Source organism: Mytilus californianus, unplaced genomic scaffold, assembly GCF_021869535.1.
Source record: "Mytilus californianus isolate M0D057914Y unplaced genomic scaffold, xbMytCali1.0.p SCAF_4, whole genome shotgun sequence".
Lineage (NCBI taxonomy): Eukaryota > Metazoa > Mollusca > Bivalvia > Mytilida > Mytilidae > Mytilus > Mytilus californianus.
In genome coordinates this window covers 54,883,868-54,896,769 of record NW_026262690.1, presented here as the reverse complement: position 1 = coordinate 54,896,769, position 12,902 = coordinate 54,883,868, and the positions used below count along the sequence as shown (strand labels likewise).

At 34.8% G+C, this 12,902-nt stretch overlaps 1 protein-coding gene and 2 long non-coding RNA genes across 4 annotated transcripts in view; 1 reads left to right on the top strand and 2 right to left on the bottom strand.

Moving 5' to 3' along the window:
* Positions 1-12,902, bottom strand: part of LOC127698469 (N-acetylgalactosaminyltransferase 7-like) — a 52,203-nt gene that overhangs the window by 18,030 nt on the left and 21,271 nt on the right. For both annotated transcript variants that reach the window (XM_052201946.1, XM_052201945.1), the window contains exons 5-8: positions 8,747-8,913; positions 6,509-6,716; positions 3,657-3,830; positions 2,643-2,760 (exon numbers count right to left, since the gene is read on the bottom strand). In XM_052201946.1, the coding sequence (XP_052057906.1) occupies positions 2,643-2,760; positions 3,657-3,830; positions 6,509-6,716; positions 8,747-8,913 (667 nt within the window). The remainder of the gene's footprint in view (positions 1-2,642; positions 2,761-3,656; positions 3,831-6,508; positions 6,717-8,746; positions 8,914-12,902) is intronic.
* Positions 10,113-12,400, top strand: LOC127698534 (uncharacterized). The gene is made up of 3 exons (XR_007980868.1): positions 10,113-10,237; positions 10,482-10,988; positions 12,285-12,400. It is a non-coding gene; the product is annotated as an uncharacterized LOC127698534 (long non-coding RNA).
* LOC127698529 (uncharacterized) lies at positions 10,237-12,285 on the bottom strand. The gene is made up of 3 exons (XR_007980862.1): positions 12,025-12,285; positions 10,763-11,168; positions 10,237-10,468 (listed from the first exon to the last, which is right to left on the bottom strand). It is a non-coding gene; the product is annotated as an uncharacterized LOC127698529 (long non-coding RNA).

The following is a 12,902-nucleotide window of genomic DNA, read 5'->3' as shown; positions in this document are numbered from 1 at the left end:
ATTTTAAAATTATAAAACTAATATGCAATTTTAAAAAAAAAATGAAGTCCGATAAAATATACTTTTTCCAATTGTTTTTTTTTCATTTTTTTCATGCCAGGGCCTTTTATAGCCGACTATATGGTATGTTTTTTTCTCATTGTTAAAGGCCGTACAGTTGCCTTTAATTGCTTATATCCACTTCATTTGAACTTGGGTGGATAGTTGTCTCATTGGAAATCATACCACATCTCCCTAATTTTATATTGTAAGAAATTTGGAAAAAAACACTTTTATCTGTTGAGCATAATATTGCATTGGTCATTAGGAAAAAAGGATTCTAAACAGTCCTTTCACTGACTTTAATCAGTAATTGTAAATGGACAGCAAAAGATATAAACTCATGCACTTGTGATATACTGGTGTGATTTCTCAACACCATCATAGACCATTCAATTAATTAATGATATTGGAGCATGATATTTTCTTATTTTACCTAATACCGTAGAAAGGCTTGTATAGTCCGCGGTTTTATTCTCCAAAATTGGACCTTCCAGACGGGGTGCGGACTATAGAGTACAATAAGCAAGAAATAAGAGAAAAATTTCAATTTCGCGGGCGAGGTGGTTTGTTTACGTTCCGCCATCTTTGTTATTTATATTGTAGAGGGCGCTCTTATCATTTTTCAAACTAATAATTTTAACTCATCCATATTAATAAGTTATTTCTATTCAATATCAAATTAATACTGATAAATATAAAAACTAAACCTTTCATTACAAATTTCTCGTTTCTTTTCAATGCATTGGTAGAAATAAACTGGTATCTGCATGATTGAAACGATACAAACATAGTGAAAAAGACAACCGTAAACCAGCTTAGAATTTGTAAACTACAAAACGTAATCGGTTATTGTTTGTTCCGTTTTGGTGTTTCATACTGACTAATATGGTTTGTATTAGCTTAAGACCCTTCAAGCATTAATGTGATAGATATATTAAAGACAGATCACTCAAAGAATCTGAAAATCAGACCTAATCACACAAGAGTGCACACGCTGAAATGTCTCGCCTTCTTTACTAATCATTGATATTATGTTGATAGTCCTAAATATAAAGCTTTATTTCAACTGTCACATAAACTTAACATTAACCAAGTAAACTAAACATTGACCAATGAACCATGAAAATGAGGTCAAGGTCAGATGAACCATGCTAGGCAGGCATGTACAGCTAACAATTCTTCCATACAACAAATATAGTTGACCTATTGCTTATAGTTTAAGAAAAACAGACGAAAACACAAAAACTTAACACTGAGCAATGAACCTTGAAAATGAGGTCAAGGTCAAATAAAACCTGCGTAACTGACATATAGATCATAAAATATTTCCATACACCAAATATAGTTGAACTATTGCATATAGTATTAGAAAAAAAGACCAAAACTCAAAAACTTAACTTTGACCACTGAACCATGAAAATGAGGTCAAGGTAAGATGACACCTGCCAGCTAGACATGTACACCTTACAATCATTCCGTACACCAAATATAGCTGACCTATTGCATGCAGTATTAGAAAGAAAGACCAAAACTCAAAAACTTAACTTTGACCACTGAACCATGAAAATGAGGTCAAGGTCAGATGACACCTGCCAGCTAGACATGTACACCTTACAATCATTCCATACACCAAATATAGTAGACCTATTGCATACAGTATAAGAAAAACAGACCAAAACACAAAAACTTAACTATAACCACTGAACCATGAAAATGAGGTCAAGGTCAGATGACACCTGCCAGTTGGACATGTACACCTTACAGTCCTTCCATACACCGAATATACTAGACCTATTGCTTATAGTATCTGAGATATGGACTTGACCACGAAAACTTAACCTTGTTCACTGATCCATGAAATGAGGTCGAGGTCAAGTGAAAACTGTCTGACGGGCATGAGGACCTTGCAAGGTACGCACATACCAAATATAGTTATCCTATTACTTATAATAAGAGAGAATTTAACATTACAAAAAATCTGAACTTTATTTTCAAGTAGTCACTGAACCATGAAAATGAGGTCAAGGACATTGGACATGTGACTGACGGAAACTTCGTAACATGAGGCATCCATATACAAAGTATGAAGCATCCAGGTCTTCCATCTCCTAAAATATAAAGCTTTTAAGAAGTTAGCTAACGCCGCCGCTGCCGCCGCCGCCGCCAGATCGCTATCCCTATGTCGAGCTTTCTGCGACAAAAGTCGCAGGCTCGACAAAAACCTAATGTCAACTAACAATCATTCTATACATAAAATTTAGTCGACCAATTTATTTATAGTACCTATGAAACAGTTGTAATCATGAAAAAATAATATTAACCAATGAGTCATGAAAATTAGGTCAAGGTCAAAATAACCCTGTCAGACAGTATCTTTATACAAAATATGGATCATCAGACTCTTCTACCATCTTATATAAGAAGCTTTATACAACAAGCCTACTCCATTGCAAAATTTCTCTGTTTTGCATTTTGCAACATTTATTGCAGGAGAAACAAATTGCATTGTCAAAACATCTGTAAAAAAATTCTGTATTTACAGGATCTTTTAATTTAAATTACGGTATATGAATTGGAGACATCTAAAGTTTGGTGTTTACCTTAAATGACAATTCAAAGTTTTCTCCACCCCAGATCTTCAATCCAGGGTCATAAGCTCCCATCTCAAAGAAATACTTCCTATCCATAGCAAATAACCCTCCTGCATGTGTTGGAGCTCTATAAATAGATATAATGATCTATAAATATATTTAACAATGTGTTATAATACTTCCATTATAACTTAACTGGCTAGGGCTGAATTTTGAAGATTCTACAACCCTTCTATTATTTCTCTGGATAACTGACCAGGATAAGTTTTAATATTGTACATACACTCTAAAAAATATTTTAATGGCTAAATGTATACCTCTATGATGTACAGTATATCCATAAGAAATCAAAGCAACGCCACAGCTTAACCAAACATCAAAACAAGACTTCTCAGCTATGGCCAATTGCTCCCTTCCTCATCCATTTGAAGAAACTAAATGCCTGTGAGCACCAAAGGATGACGATTGCTTTCATTTCGCAAAGTTAACTTAAAACTGCATTGTATTATTACCAATGAAAGACATTTAGGCAATATTTTGAATTGGGAGTTATCTTCCTTTGTCCATAATTGTAATTGAACATGCTTTTAGATCAGATGTAATATTGCGAAAATATGATTGAATTGGGAGTTATCTTCCTTTGTCCATAATTGTAATTGAACATGCTTTTAGATCAGATGTAATATTGCGAAAATATGATTAACTACACATATGACAAAACTTGAAACCAAACAAAACAGCCATGCTACCACATCATATATTTATAAAGAATTATGAGGATATTATCATAATTAACAGATGTTCTCTAATAGATATTGTCAGATCTAAATGGTGATCAACTACACATTATGATCATACATATTACACAAATGGATTATGAGATGTTGCCCACTTTTATCTGTATGTCCAATCATTACAATAAGGAGGGGGTAAATAACACGACCTTCCCCATAACTATGTGCTCACACAAACCAAGAAGAAAGAATAAAGAAGTTTGTACAATTACAAATACACGGTACTTACCTGTAAGGTTCACTGTTGTGTTGTCTTCTATCCAGTTCTTGTTTAGGTACCTGACTCTCCTTATATAGAAATCCCCACTCAAATATACCTCTGTGATGTACAGTACTATATACTGGGTGGTATCCAAAGTTATCCCAGTCTATACCGTCAATAGTTGGTACTGCCATTATTGTTCTTTAAAAAAAAGGAGTCAAGTAACTTTTTATGTGACGAAAGATGGTTTTGCAGAATGATCTGCTAGATATGATTAGTGTCGTGTATGTATCTGATTTGGAAATATCTGAAGATCTAAAATGTTCAAGATTGTTGCTTGTGAAAGGTGTTGTCCTCTTGTTCCCCAAGTTATCATTTCAGCATTTCAACTTCAAGCACAACTGAAATATTTACAAACTGTAAGACAGAGCGTATAGTTTACTCAGGTCCCTCTTCCCTTCAATTTGTGAGGAGCTTACTTTTTTCTTTCTAAAGAACTTCCATGGCCAATATTCATTTTTACCTTTAATCAAATTTGAAAATGTCTTTTTCCATGACTTAATTCCATTCAACCTTGAATGGTTACAGTGGAAATTACCAAAACCTGAAGAAAATCTAATCTTATTATTTCTAAGTTGGTCTTGAAATTTCCTATGATCATTTAAAGCATTGTTATAATGTTTATTTGTTATAAATCATACCTGTCAACCTCTGAAATTGAACCTGCATTGAAGAAGAAAATGTCAGGTCATAACGAATACAAACTTTTTTATGGTTTGATTTTAGTTTTTTTTTTATATACTATAAAATATACATGTACCACTGAGTTTCCTACAAATATTCACTTTTGTATTTATTAATTATATAAATATTTATCATTAATTAAAAATCTTCGTAAAGCAATGCCCTCTTATTGTTTTATTCACACTACTTTTTATAAATGAATGTCATAAACCCCAGCAATACATGTAATTAGAAATCAATTAGAGCTAATGTGCTCCTATACACTTGAGGACGATAAATAGAAAGAAGTTAGTGTGTTTCCTTTCAGTGCAATATCTAGAGCATATGGATTTGATCTAAAGATTTTATATTAAAGTGATAACAAAATTATTCTCTCCAACAGAAATGTATTGAAAGGTTCAAATTGTTTTAAAATGATTTAACATTGATATTTGCAAACAGCAATTCTTTTAATCAGGACATAGAATTGTATGTCAAGCTTGACTGGCTTCCTCTTTCTGGGGTACAATTAACGAGACAATTCTCGAATTGTTCCTTTTCAATCAAAGGTAATGTTTTGATAGCTGTCATCAGCACGGTAAATAAGCAAATCCTAAGTTTTGACTTTTCAATTGTTTACCTTTTCAAAGGAAAAAGTCTATAAAACCAAACGTATATTTGACTTCGAAATTATGAAAACAATACCAGTCAGAAATACTGGTAAAAACGGGATATTTTCAGAAATCACGGGTTATTTGAATATGTCGGGTATTTAAAAATCCTGTGTGAAAGGGAAAATTCACGGGGGTAACCCGCAGAATACTGGTTAGTTAACAGGTATGTATAAATCATAAATAACAAAAATATAAACTGTTAACACAGAGATATGTCTCACCTATTTGTTATTTTGATAATGCAAATGTTGAAATTAAAATAGCAATACTTTAACATGTAAGTTATGCAAATAATCAAAGTCAATGAACCATGACTGAAGGTACAGGGCTAAACAATCTCCATGGAAACGAGATGTGCCAATGCTAATACAACTGCAAACCAAATACTTTTCATAAGTCGTTCCCCTTAAACAAACCTAAACACAAAAATTAACTTGTAAACTATGTAAAATTTCAAAGTCATTAAACCATAATTAGGGGGTGTGGTTATATAATCTCCATGGAAATGAAACTTGCATACCGAATATCATTTACTTAACATTAGTGGTTCATCTTAAACTGACCTAATCACAAACTTATACAAGCAAACTAAGCAAAAAATTCAAAGTCAATAGACCATGACTGAGGGGTAAGGACCAAATATTCTCCATGGAAATGAGATTTGCTAATGCTTATACAACTGCATACCAATTATCATTGACCTACCACTAACAGTTCCCCTTAAACTGAACCAATCACAAACTAATACATGGAAATTAAGCAAAAGTTTCAAAGTCAATAGACCATGAATGAGGGGGCGGGGCCAAATAATCTCCATCGAAATGAGATATGCCAATGCTTATACAACTGCATACCAAATATCATTGACCTACCACTAGTGATTCCCCATAAACTGACCTAATCACAAACTAATACATGTAAACTAAGCAAAGTTTCAAAGTCAATAGACCTTGACTGAGGCGGCGGCGCCAAATAAATTCAATGGTAATGAGATGTGCCAATGCTAATACATCTGCATACCAAATATCATTGACCTACCACTAGTGGTTCACCATGAATTAGACCTAATCACAAACTAATACATTGTTGACGCCGACCGCTGTCCCTGCTGCCTCCGACACTGGAAACAGCATACCTATGTCTCGCTTTTTGACTCCGTCAAGGCAAGACAATAAAAACAATAAGACTTTCTAAAAGTATACTACTTTAAAATCTCTGAAATCAACAATATAATACAGGCTACTTTTTAAAATAAATTTTAGAATAGAAGATATTTACATAATTCAAGTTTTAATCTTTAATTTGTATTTTTTTATGTCTGGTTCGTTCTTTACCGTTATGATTGTATTAACTTTCCTTAGTGATAAGCCAACACAATTTTTTTAAAGAGAAATATCAAATGTCTCTTCTGCATTCATTACCAGGACATTAACAATAATTCCCATGTTTATTTCAACATCACAGTTAACTCCCCTGACTTACCTGTCATATTTAATTCTAGCAAGCAGAGGTACTAGCCAGTTTTTATTACATTCACAGTGAGCATCTAAGAATACAATGACATCTCCAGTGGACAGCTCAGCTCCTCTTGTTCTTGTACCGATCAATCCCATTCGCTCTTTATTTCTGTATAGCTTCACCTTTCCATTAAACTGTTTAATATATTCCTCTAATTTGCCTTTTAAATGTTCTGCATAATAAATGAAAACAGTGATGGTTATGGATAGCAGTTTTATAAATGCAATCAATAGTATAATTTATTCAAGTTTTCAGAAAACCTGTGTTTTTGGGATCAAAGCTAAAACATATGATTGGAGCAATTGTCTGTTCAGTCTTCCTTATGTATTCACTTCAATCAAATGCACATATTGTCCCTTGACAATGGCCTAATACTTCTGACTTGATTGCAATATGGTAAGTTACACTCATGAAAACATATTTTCTAAAATAAAACATCTGTAATACTGCAGTAATCTGCAGTAATAATAATTTCTCTTTCTTGAATGAGTTTTTTTCTCTCTGTTTGTAGCATCTAGAATGAACAAGAGTGCACACGCTGAAATGTCTCGCCTTCTTTACTAATCATTGATATTATGTTGATAGTCCTAAATATAAAGCTTTACTACAACTATCACATACACTTAACATGATCCAAGAAAATGAGGTCAAGGTCATATAAACCAAACAAGAAATACATGTACACCTTACAATCATTCAATACACTAAATATAGTTGACCTATTGTTTATAGTTTCTAAGATACAGACTTAACCAAGAAAACTAAACATTGACCAATGAACCAAGAAAATGAGGTCAAGGTCAGATGAACAATGCCAGGCAGACATGTACTACAGCTTGCAATCCTTCCATACAACAAATATAGTTGACCTATTGCTTATAGTATCTGAGATATGGACTTGACCACCAAAACTTAACCTTGTTCATTGATCCATGAAATGAGGTCGAGGTCAAGTGAAAACTGTGTGACAGGCATGAGGACCTTGCAAGGTACGCACATACCAAATATAGTTGAACTATTGCATATAGTATTAGAAAAAAAGACCAAAACTCAAAAACTTAACTTTGACCACTGAACCATGAAAATGAGGTCAAGGTCAGATGACACCTGCCAGCTAGACATGTACACCTTACAATCATTCCATACACCAAATATAGTAGACCTATTGCATACAGTATAAGAAAAACAGACCAAAACACAAAAACTTAACTATAACCACTGAACCATGAAAATGAGGTCAAGGTCAGATGACACCTGCCAGTTGGACATGTACACCTTACAGTCTTTCCATACACCGAATATACTAGACCTATTGCTTATAGTATCTGAGATATGGACTTGACCACCAAAACTTAACCTTGTTCATTGATCCATGAAATGAGGTCGAGGTCAAGTGAAAACTGTGTGACGGGCATGAGGACCTTGCAAGGTACGCACATACCAAATATAGTTGAACTATTGCATATAGTATTAGAAAAAAAGACCAAAACTCAAAAACTTAACTTTGACCACTGAACCATGAAAATGAGGTCAAGGTCAGATGACACCTGCCCGCTAGACATGTACACCTTACAATCATTCCATACACCAAATATAGTAGACCTATGGCATACAGTACAAGAAAAACAGACCAAAACACAAAAACTTCACTATAACCACTGAACCATGAAAATGAGGTCAAGGTCAGATGACACCTGCCAGTTGGACATGTACACCTTACAGTCCTTCCATACACCGAATATACTAGACCTATTGCTTATAGTATCTGAGATATGGACTTGACCACCAAAACTTAACCTTGTTCACTGATCCATGAAATGAGGTCGAGGTCAGATGAAAACTGTCTGACAGGTATGAGGACCTTGCAAGGTACGCACATACCAAATATAGTTATCCTATTACTTATAATAAGAGAGAATCTAACATTACAAAAAATCTGAACTTTTTTTTCAAGTAGTCACTGAACCATGAAAATGAGGTCAAGGACATTGGACATGTGACTGACGGAAACTTCGTAACATGAGGCATCCATATACAAAGTATGAAGCATCCAGACCTTCCACCTTCTAAAATATAAAGCTTTTAAGAAGTTAGCTAACGCCGCCGCCGGATCACTATCCCTATGTCGAGCTTTCTGCGACAAAAGTCGCAGGCTCGACAAAAATTAATAACATGAGTTAAAAACTATTTGTATATCCAAACCTTTTTCACTAAAGTCATCAACCATCACCACTTCATGGAGAAGATGTGGTGGTGAAGTGTCAATTACACTGTGTACAGTCCTCACCAGTGTGGACCATCCTTCATTATGGAATACAAGAATAACACTAGCTGTGGGCAAATCTTCTGGGTATTGCCAATATTTACATCTGAAATTTTAAAGTTACACTCTAATATGAATCCCTATACCATACGACAGAGGAAACTACCTTTCATAGGAGGTTGTTAACTCTCTTAAATGCATCCACACATCAAATAAAGGATTGCAGATTACTTACCACATGAAAAATTCACTCAAATATACAATTTAATATAAGTCGATGAATAAAATGCAGACCAGAGTGACCTATCATTTATGGGAAGTTGATATACTTCCAAAGATGTATCATTACATAAAATCATATGATTTTTCGGTCATTATGTACAAATGTATCTGATATCGGACTTGGACATAAAACTTAATCATCATCAGAGTCTATAAAGTTTATACTCTCCAAGATGCATCATTATACCAATGTATATGACTGTTGGTCACTTAATATCTAGTGTCTGAACTCAGATGTAAAACATAATTCCAGTCAATAAAGCAAAAGTATTTGAGATATTACCTGAAGTATAATTACCCCATATCTTTTCTATTCATCATTGACGATCTATGATTATTCATGTATACTTGTTAAAATAAATAACAGACCTAATCCAGAAACTCAACCTGATCACTAATTGAAAATGAGGTCAATGCAATATGACATATGTCAAATAGACTACATAGTGGTAATTTTTCAGAGCAAACACTGGTAAATCCCTTTGAAATATTGCTCTGTATATTATAAAACAGATATTGTATTATAGGGCCATAATTAAGAGTTGTATAATGCAAATTCAGCAGCAATCACTGTTTTCCACAGTGATTCACTCAAGCTCAACACTAGCAAAAAAACAATCATGCTAGATACCAAAATATACACAAATCCTTTGTGAGCAGCAATTATGTGTTCTGTTATCTCCACAAAAACAACAGACATACAAAGAATTGGTAACCTATCAATGTATAGTTTCTATGGAATAGACCTAATCCTGAGAACTTAAACCTGAACATTATTTGGTTTATCACTTAGACATAGTAAAACCAGCTGTTCAAAGCAGTATGGTTATTTTTGGTATAGTAAATTCTGAAATGTTTTGGATGTTTTTTATAGTGAAAATTGCAACGGAATAGGTTGCAGCCAAAAAATAACAAGAGTGCACACGCTGAAATGTCTCGCCTTCTTTACTAATCATTGATATTATGTTGATAGTCCTTAATATAAAGCTTTATTACAACTGTCACATAAACTTAACATTAACCAAGTAAACTAAACATTGACCAATGAACCATGAAAATGAGGTCAAGGTCAGATGAACCATGCTAGGCAGGCATGTACAGCTAACAATTCTTCCATACAACAAATATAGTTGACCTATTGCTTATAGGTTAAGAACAAGAGTGCACACGCTGAAATGTCTCGCCTTCTTTACTAATCATTGATATTATGTTGATAGTCCTAAATATAAAGCTTTATTACAACTGTCACATAAACTTAACATTAACCAAGTAAACTAAACATTGACCAATGAACCATGAAAATGAGGTCAAGGTCAGATGAACCATGCTAGGCAGGCATGTACAGCTAACAATTCTTCCATACAACAAATAGAGTTGACCTATTGCTTATAGTTTAAGAAAAACAGACCAAAACACAAAAACTTAACACTGAGCAATGAACCTTGAAAATGAGGTCAAGGTCAAATAAAACCTGCGTGACTGCCAAATAGATCATAAAATATTTCCATACACCAAATATAGTTGAACTATTGCATATAGTATAAGAAAAACAGACCAAAACACAAAAACTTAACTATAACCACTGAACCATGAAAATGAGGTCAAGGTCAGATGACACCTGCCAGTTGGACATGTACACCTTACAGTCCTTCCATACACCAAATATACTAGACCTATTGCTTATAGTATCTGAGATATGGACTTGACCACCAAAACTTAACCTTGTTCATTGATCCATGAAATGAGGTCGAGGTCAAGTGAAAACTGTCTGACGGGCATGAGGACCTTGCAAGGTACGCACATACCAAATATAGTTGAACTATTGCACATAGTATTAGAAAAAAAGACCAAAACTCAAAAACTTAACTTTGACCACTGAACCATGAAAATAAGGTCAAGGTCAGATGACAACTGCCCGCTAGACATGTACACCTTACAATCATTCCATACACCAAATATAGTAGACCTATGGCATACAGTATAAGAAAAACAGACCAAAACACAAAAACTTAACTATAACCACTGAACCATGAAAATGAGGTCAAGGTCAGATGACACCTGCCAGTTGGACATGTACACCTTACAGTCCTTCCATACACCGAATATACTAGACCTATTGCTTATAGTATCTGAGATATGGACTTGACCACCAAAACTTAACCTTGTTCACTGATCCATGAAATGAGGTCGAGGTCAAGTGAAAACTGTCTGACGGGCATGAGGACCTTGCAAGGTACGCACATACCAAATATAGTTATCTTATTACTTATAATAAGAGAGAATCTAACATTACAAAAAATCTGAACTTTTTTTTCAAGTAGTCACTGAACCATGAAAATGAGGTCAAGGACATTGGACATGTGACTGACGGAAACTTCGTAACATGAGGCATCCATATACAAAGTATGAAGCATCCAGACCTTCCACCTTCTAAAATATAAAGCTTTTAAGAAGTTAGCTAACGCCGCCGCCGCCGCCGTAGCCGCCGCCGCCGCCGGATCGCTATCCCTATGTCGAGCTTTCTGCGACAAAAGTCGCAGGCTCGACAAAAACAGACCAAAACACAAAAACTTAACACTGAGCAATGAACCTTGAAAATGAGGTCAAGGTCAAATAAAACCTGCGTGACTGCCAAATAGATCATAAAATATTTCCATACACCAAATATAGTTGAACTATTGCATATAGTATTAGAAAAAAAGACCAAAACTCAAAAAACTTAACTTTGACCACTGAACCATGAAAATGAGGTCATGGTCAGATGACACCTGCCCGCTAGAATGTACACCTTACAATCATTCCATACACCAAATATAGTAGACCTATGGCATACAGTATTAGAAAAACAGACCAAAACACAAAAACTTAACTATAACCACTGAACCATGAAAATGAGGTCAAGGTCAGATGACACCTGCCAGTTGGACATGTACACCTTACAGTCCTTCCATACACCGAATATACAAGACCTATTGCTTATAGTATCTGAGATATGGACTTGACCACCAAAACTTAACCTTGTTCACTGATCCATAAAATGAGGTCGAGGTCAAGTGAAAACTGTCTGACGGGCATGAGGACCTTGCAAGGTACGCACATACCAAATATAGTTGAACTATTGCATATAGTATTAGAAAAAAAGACCAAAACTCAAAAACTTAACTTTGACCACTGAACCATGAAAATGAGGTCAAGGTCAGATGACACCTGCCCGCTAGACATGTACACCTTACAATCATTCCATACACCAAATAAAGTAGACCTATGGCATACAGTATAAGAAAAACAGACCAAAACACAAAAACTTAACTATAACCACTGAACCATGAAAATGAGGTCAAGGTCAGATGACACCTGCCAGTTGGACATGTACACCTTACAGTCCTTCCATACACCGAATATACAAGACCTATTGCTTATAGCATCTGAGATATGGACTTGACCACCAAAACTTAACCTTGTTCACTGATCCATGAAATGAGGTTGAGGTCAAGTGAAAACTGTCTGACGGGCATGAGGACCTTGCAAGGTACGCACATACCAAATATAGTTATCCTATTACTTATAATAAGAGAGAATCTAACATTACAAAAAATCTGAACTTTTTTTTCAAGTAGTCACTGAACCATGAAAATGAGGTCAAGGACATTGGACATGTGACTGACGGAAACTTCGTAACATGAGGCATCCATATACAAAGTATGAAGCATCCAGACCTTCCACCTTCTAAAATATAAAGCTTTTAAGAAGTTAGCTAACGCCGCCGCCGCCGCCGCCGCCGCCGCCGGATCACTATCCCTATGTCGAGCTTTC